The sequence below is a fragment of the Gastrolobium bilobum genome, unplaced genomic scaffold (genome assembly GCF_033153095.1).
Source record: "Gastrolobium bilobum isolate Gb01-03AN ecotype WA unplaced genomic scaffold, APGP_CSIRO_Gbil_v1 utg4007, whole genome shotgun sequence".
Lineage (NCBI taxonomy): Eukaryota > Viridiplantae > Streptophyta > Magnoliopsida > Fabales > Fabaceae > Gastrolobium > Gastrolobium bilobum.
In genome coordinates, this window is record NW_026897118.1 from 181,910 (window position 1) to 189,354 (window position 7,445).

At 36.0% G+C, this 7,445-nt stretch overlaps 1 protein-coding gene across 1 annotated transcript; it reads left to right on the forward strand.

Annotated features, from left to right (window-relative positions):
* The first annotated feature begins 1,354 nt into the window (after positions 1-1,354).
* Positions 1,355-6,596, forward strand: LOC133304306 (E2F transcription factor-like E2FE). Its single transcript, XM_061504313.1, has 10 exons — positions 1,355-1,446; positions 1,530-1,597; positions 1,675-1,805; positions 1,895-1,951; positions 2,090-2,192; positions 3,506-3,573; positions 3,682-3,754; positions 3,851-3,912; positions 5,766-6,159; positions 6,508-6,596. Exons 1-10 carry the CDS (start codon positions 1,355-1,357, stop codon positions 6,594-6,596), a joined length of 1,137 nt encoding a protein of 378 aa, XP_061360297.1.
* Positions 6,597-7,445: the final 849 nt, after the last annotated feature.

A 7,445-nucleotide genomic window follows, 5' to 3' on the forward strand; every position in this document is an offset into this window, starting at 1 on the left:
AGTGGCTGGGGTTCGGGGGCAGTGCCTCTGATTCTTTTTTTAAATACATTAAAAATTAAAAAATATAAATATGAAGAGAAAAAAAAACATTCACATATATCAAGTTTTGTTATTTCAAGACATTTCACGCATATCTCATTTTTTGTAAATGCTATCTCAAGCTAGAGAAAAGTACCTTTGTGGTCCTCAATAAATATCACGGAACTTAATTTAATTTCTTAGGAAAAAAAATTAGCTAGTGTTTTGAAATTCAAAAAAGACCTATGTTAGTACTTTTGAAGGACTTCTCTAAATTTCATAGGGACCACAATTTTAACAAATTGTATTTATTTTGAATTTTAAAGGATTACAAAATGATTTTTTATTTTCTAAAAGATTAAAATGAGCCCCATGATATTTTGTCGAGAACTCGAGAGATATTTTACTCTTCAAGCTATTAAAAAAAATCTAAATATTATTTTAAACTATTCACGTAGCAAATCATGCATTAGTTGAAATGGTTCACCAACTATTAACATATATCAAACTTTGTTATTTCAAACGATTTTTTCTTTTTGTATCTACACTTGTACACATAAACAAACCATGTAGGTCCGCCCGTGACGACATTGATGTTTTGGATTTGAATAGGATTGACTTTTTTGAAAAATACTTGTGATTTATTTAAATAAAAAATAAAAAATTGCCATGTTGGTACAAAAAAAAGAAATATTTTTATGAAATAAAAAAAGGAAAAAATAGATAAAATGAAATAAAATTTTAAAATTCGTGTGGTTCTCTTATAATCATTTATCAATATTCTTTTGATTTTGATCATTTCCTGATTTTTTATTGTTAATAGGACAAAATGAGAATATTAACTATATTTTAAACTGCCTTAAAGTTGGAACTTCGAATTAGATTAAAAAAATCATAAAATATAAGTGATTTTTTTTTAAAAACCTATATAAATAAGTGATTCTAACTTTTTTTTTTTGGTACATCAAGTGATTCTAACTTAAATCACGTGAGTTTTTGTTTATAAAAAAAAAAAAAACCACGTGAGTTTTTAAACTTTTTCTTACAAAAAAAAATAAAAAATAAAAGATCCCTCCAACTTCCAAATCCCAAAAACTTAAACCCCTCGATTGAAATCCAAAGGCTCGAAACACGCAATTTTCAAAATTCTGGCCGCGCCATTCAAATCCGTTTCTTAAATCTCAACGGTCCTCTCTCTCTCTCTCTAAATCTCCACCCTCTCTCTATATCTAAATCTTCACCCTCTCTCTAAATCTCCACCCTCTTCTCTCTCTCTCTCTCTTTCTCTTGAACCTTCTCTTCCCTCCAAATACCGAAATCCAAATTCAACAGATCCATGGCTCTTTCCTCTTCAATTACAGATATTGCATCTTCCAAGGACTGCACCTATAGCCGCAAGCAAAAATCCCTCGGCCTCTTGTGCACCAAGTATTATTCCCCTCGCCCATTTCTTCTCCCTTTCTCCTTCATTTCATTCATCAAATTAACGTCTTCCTTCTTTTGAATTGCAGTTTCTTGAGCTTGTACGATCGAGACACCGTCCACTTAATCGGCTTGGACGATGCCGCTGCTCGATTAGGTACTCATCAACGATGTTCTTGTTTCTTTCCTATGTTTTTTTTTTTTCAATCGGATCTAACACGCGTTCCTCTTCAGGGGTCGAGAGAAGACGGATCTACGATATAGTCAACGTTTTGGAGAGTATTGGGGTCCTTGCCAGAAAGGCGAAGAATCAATATACGTGGAAAGGTTTCGGTGCAATTCCAGGGGCTTTGCTGGAGCTCAAGGTAAATTTAATTTGTGTTCAGTTTTTGTTTCCTTATGGTTTTCAGATTCCTAGTTTGGCACTAGTTTTAAGTTTATAATGGTTTTGTAGGAAGAGGGTTTGAGGGAGAACCCCAATGTCTTCGATGGTGGAAATGACAATGCAAAAGTGAGTTGCATTTTCTTGGAATGCATCGATTTTCTTTTCGCTTGAATATTTTCTTCTTCTTTATTTTATGTTTCAGAATTGTTAATAGAGTAGTAATCAAGTGTGGCTAATTAATGTGTTGTTAACCATATATTTTAGGTGTCCGATGACGACGACGACGAGGAAATATTATCCAATCCCAGTACTGGAAGTCAGAATGGCGATTCGAATCCTCCTACTCTTGCTAGATCTCTTAGAAATGGTAACTTCTTTAAAATATGTCAAAAATACGATGCCTGTGTTTCTTTTTGAATCTTTGATAGTGAAAATGCCTTATTGTATAACCCCAGTAAGGACCAATATTATCAAACAAAAAAGTCATTTTTAAATCGAGCTTCTTTATTAAGTGTTAAAGGAAGATGATGTGATAATCACCTTTCAACGTAAGCAGATTAACAATACAATTAATTTTGAACTAAATTAAGGATAGAGTCATTACCAAATTGTTTAAATTTTGTAAGTATCCGTTGTTTTTTTGTTTTTGTTTGGGGGGTGGGTGCGTGTTCTATTGAGGGCAGTGGTGGTACATGGTGTTACATTTTGGGGTAATAATTCGTTCTCGTAATTTTTGTTTATGAAAGAGCTGTGATTAATGAAAGAATTTTCATAATGTACAACCATAATTATCAAATGCCGGTAGCTGTCCTGAAAATACTATAACGGGTATTGGTATAACGCAATAGCGAGTGCTATACATGAATTTGTTGTATATAGATATATTACACATAAATGCTTAAAAACAAAGATGAAATAGTGTTCTAATTATTAAATTCAGCAGAAACAATGTACTTAAAGTCAAAAAAACTTAACAAGAATTAGTACAAATATTTTTGGCTCACTAATTTTGAGGTACAACTTTAAATTATTATAAAATTCCAAACAAAGGAAGGCTATTTTCACTATACAAAGCATGAGGATTTCACTAATTTTAGAACAAAACTCAAACCGGAAGAGAGGAATGCCATCTTCATTTGTACAAATATGATAAGGAGTTTACAAAGGAGTAGTGTTAACAAAGAAAGCAGAAAAAAGGGAGAGAAAAAAAAAGGAAAGAAGAGAACCAAATAAAAAAAAGAGAGACCTGAAGGTCTAGAGTTTAGAGAATAGCCGGAAATGGAGAAAGAAGTTGGTCTTTGTTCTTTTCAAAACCAGAGAGAAATGAGAGAGAATGGTCGACTTATAAAGAGAGGAGGTTCACACTTCATATGAAAGATGGGTTAAAAAGACATTTAAAATATGACAATTGGGACTTTAAGTGGAGGGTAAAAACTAAAACATTCACTCCTTCTCTGTAGTGGCTCTATTGTGCTGCAATTGGCCGCGATTTGACTGCAATAGCTGCTGTTATCGTGAAGTGTAGCACAACGGGGTGGCCAATAGCGGAAGGTGGCACTGCATGCTATAGTTGCGGTATAGCGTGCGAAAGTGGCTCTATTGATGACTGTGTAAAACATAAACAAACTTAGCTTAAGCTTGTTCCAATGAGGATTGACACTGCTTATACAATGTTTGCAGATAATCGAAGAGAAAAATCTCTGGCGCTGCTTACACAGAATTTTGTGAAGCTCTTTGTCTGCTCTAACGTGAGGGTTACCATAAGTTTCTTGGACATTTTAAGTTGATGTATCTTTTTATTAGCCATTTAACATATTTGATACGTTAATATTAACAATGATCACTCTATTCTATAGATGGACTTGATCTCCCTTGACGAGGCTGCAAAATTGTTACTTGGAGATGCCCATAACTCATCAATAATGAGAAGTAAGTAATATGATGTTTTACGAAACTTGTTTGTATCTATTGACTAAGGAAGAAGGGTGAATGATTTTCGCTGATATTCCCCATTTCGCCTTTCAGCAAAAGTTAGACGCCTGTATGATATTGCAAATGTGCTATCCTCCATGAAACTGATTGAGAAGGTGATATTCACCACAGTTTTCATATCTTTTATTTATTTATTTTAAAATTTACCATGAAATATGAGTGTGAGAGCGAGTGTTTCACATATCCTCTTCTTCTATTGATTTGTCTTAGTATATATTTTATATTTTAAGGCTTACTGTTATAACTGTTTTGCTAATTGTATTTTCAGTTAGTGGAATTGTATCTTTCTGTTATTGGTGCTGTGTGCACCTTTCTGTCGGGCCTCTTGTGCTGATACACGCCATTCTGTTATGGCTTCCTTTCTTGCATAAATTTCCTCCTGTATGCTCCTTTTCAGAATGAATGAGAAATATGCATTTTCAGTTTTATCACTTTTCTTCTCTCTGTTTTCTGGTTTATCATAATTAATATGGTATCAGAAGTATCCTTTAAGCCCTTGCCCTTCTCCATGGTCCGTGGCAACAACACTAATTGCCTTCCCAAACTGATTCTTCTTCTGGTTCATCAGCCTCCATGGACGACACTTATAGTCCTTAGTTTTTACACAGTGGTGATCATCCCGGTTTGATTTTAGTTTTTCATACTATTTCCGGTTCTAATTTTTGGCATCCCGCTATGCTTCTTGCTCTGACAGCCAAGAACAAATTATCCTTTGTTGATGGCTCCTTACTGACATATTACACAGCAAATTCAGGTTTAAAAAACCTTGGTTGTTTAAAGTATTTTCTTGGTCTTCAAGTTGCTAGCAGTTCCAAAGGCATTTTTGTTTGTCAACGTCACTATGCTTTGGAGATCCTCAAGGATTCTGGTCAGTTAGGCTGCAAACCTCGCACAACTCCCACATGGATGTTGGTCTTCGGCTTTAATCTACTGATGATGATCTTATCTCAGACCCTTCTTTGTATCGCAGACTTATTGGACGTCTTCTTTATCTTACCATTATTAGGCCAGACCACTACACTATGCTGTTACTTATCTAAGTCAATTTATGGCCTTTCCTCGTGTTCCTCATCTTCAGGCAGCCCATAGGCCCCTTGGATATGTCAAACATACTATTGGATAGGGACTCTTCTTTTCTTCATCTTTTGTTCAGCTAAATGCTTTCTGTGACTTTGATTGGGCTATTTGCCCTGCTACCCGATGCTCAATTTCTGGTTTCTGCATTTTTCTTGGTGATTCTCTCGTCTCCTGGAAGTCTAATAAGAAACAACACACTATGTCCCGATCATCTACAGAGGCAGATTACAGGTCAATGGCAAATGTTACATGTGAATTATTATGGTTATTTTCTCTGCTAAAGGACTTTCATGTTTTACACTCGGGTCTTGCTCATCTTTTTTGTGACAATCAGTCTACTCTTCATATAGCAGGAAAACCTGTGTTCCATGAGCGTACAAAGCACATTGAAATCGATTGCCATATTGTTTGTGAGCACATTTTTTAAGGGTCATTTGAAGATTTTTCCCGTTCCATGATCTTTTCACAGCCCATTCTTCCCTCCAAATTTTCAGTTCTGGTATCCAAGATGGGAGTTTTGAATATCTACTCTCCATCTTGAAGGGGGTTCTTAGTATATATTTTATATTTTAGGCTTACTGGTATAACTGTTTTGCTAACTGTAAATTTCAGTTAGTGGAGTTGTATCTTTCTGTTATTGGTGCTGTGTGCACCTTTCTGTTAGGCCTCTCGTGCCGATACACGCCATTCTGTGATTTTCTTGTATATATTTACTCCAGTATGCTCCTTTTCCGAAGGAATGAGAAATATGCATTTTCAGTTTTATCATTTTTCTTCTCTGGTTTCTGGTTTATCATAATTTATTTGTTTAATATTATTGTTGAACTTATACTGTCCTTTCCTTAAGCTGTGATTCTACAAATTGATGCAGACCCATACGACAAATACAAGAAAACCAGCATTCAGGTGGCTGGGGTGTAAAGGGAAGAAATGGAATGAGTCACTTCACAACTCAAATGTCAACGAGTCTAGGAAAAGGGCGTTTGGAAAAGATATCACAAATATCAGTTTTAAGAATAATAAAACGGATTTATTCATGAATGGGGACTTAGCCCAGAACCCTAAGAAGCAAAAACTGGATAATGGTAGTGACCTAGGTCAGGCGGATAAAAGCAATTTAGAACAAGGCTCAGAACAGGCTTCAAAGTGCTATCAGTTTGGTCCTTTCGCTCCAGCCTACGTGACCAAAGTTGGAGCCTCTGAGAATCGGGCGCATGATTGGGAGAGTCTCGCAACTGAGCATCGCCCTCGGTATGAAAACCAAGGTAATAATAACACAGTCAAATATGAAGTTTTGTTTGGCATTGTCCATTATACATTCCAGCCAATTGCCTCTTTGAAAAAAAATGCAAGTAAAATGCAAGGGTAAATGGTAAGGGTGTATGTAAGAATTTCGTCACTATCTTGCAAGTTGGAATATTATGGGAGTGTTTTTGGCTATTCACCCATTGTTCCATATTGCATGTAGTGATTGTTTGATTCTCTGATTCAACCGGTTCATCAGTTACGCAGGTTGATTATAAGCTTCATTTAACCTTTACTAATCAGTACCTCGATTACTGATATGTTTAATGTTGCTGAAAATTGATGTTCGATTTACTTTTTCATGCCAGCATTGAGAGAACTCTTCTTCCATTACGTAGAAGCATGGAAATCGTGGTACGCTGAAGTCGCCGAGAAGAGGCCATTGCAAATTTTGTGACTTCTATTAACCAACGTTAAATTATCGCTTTCTCAGAAGAGATGATCCATCGTTGGATGCATTTTCTCCATGTGGCAGCTTAGAATTTACCATTTGCGGGGTATTTTAACCGTGATGCTTAGCCTAAGAAGAGATAATCCATCGTTGGATGCATTTTCTCCATGCGCCAGCCGAGAGTTTACCATTTGCGGGTTTTTAAACCGTGAAGCTTAGCCTCAGATCAGCTTAGGCAGTGATTGCAAAATCTTTACTACATTTGTTTATTAGAGCTTCAACCCTTTTTGAAGGGAAATCTTGTACGCTCCGGCTCCGCAGTTGTTAATTTAAAGAGAAATAAAATTCATGTGATTTTTCAGAGTTTGTTAGTTTTTTCTTTTAATGAATTCTAAGGTCGTGGAGTGAGCTCACAAGCACACTAGCGTCTTTTGGTAGATGGATTCAAACTGATATTGGAATTCAGTGTACCCAACTTCTGTTATAAGGATTGTAAATTTTTTTTTGGCAAATATTAGATTCTCAGGAATTTTTGTGAAGGAAAATGCATCCAAGAATACCACCAGCTAGATTCCCGCGAGGTGAGAAAATTTTCCACATTTTTTTGAACAAAAATTTCCTTAGCTTCTCTTTCTTTTTTTATTATTTGTACTGTTTTCATCCCTTAAGGTGGAACATCAAACAACGGATTGGTGGAGATGGAGGAGTGCGGTGGTGGAGCACACCATGTGAACGACGTCAGGAGCAGTGTGGGTCTTGCTGAGCGCTGCTACTTTGACCAACAGTTCGCGATGACCCTCTTTGCTTGCGGCAACAGCGAGTTCTGCAACACGGTGGCCGGTGGCGGTGTGCACT

Excerpts from the sequence above, each read along its gene's own strand:
- LOC133304306 (XM_061504313.1), top strand. The coding sequence starts at position 1,355 with ATGGCTCTTTCCTCTTCAATTACAGATATTGCATCTTCCAAGGACTGC. Across the intron at positions 1,806-1,894 it reads GGGCTTTGCTGGAGCTCAAG|GAAGAGGGTTTGAGGGAGAA; the intron begins GTAAATTTAATT and ends ATGGTTTTGTAG. Across the intron at positions 2,193-3,505 it reads TGCTAGATCTCTTAGAAATG|ATAATCGAAGAGAAAAATCT; the intron begins GTAACTTCTTTA and ends CAATGTTTGCAG.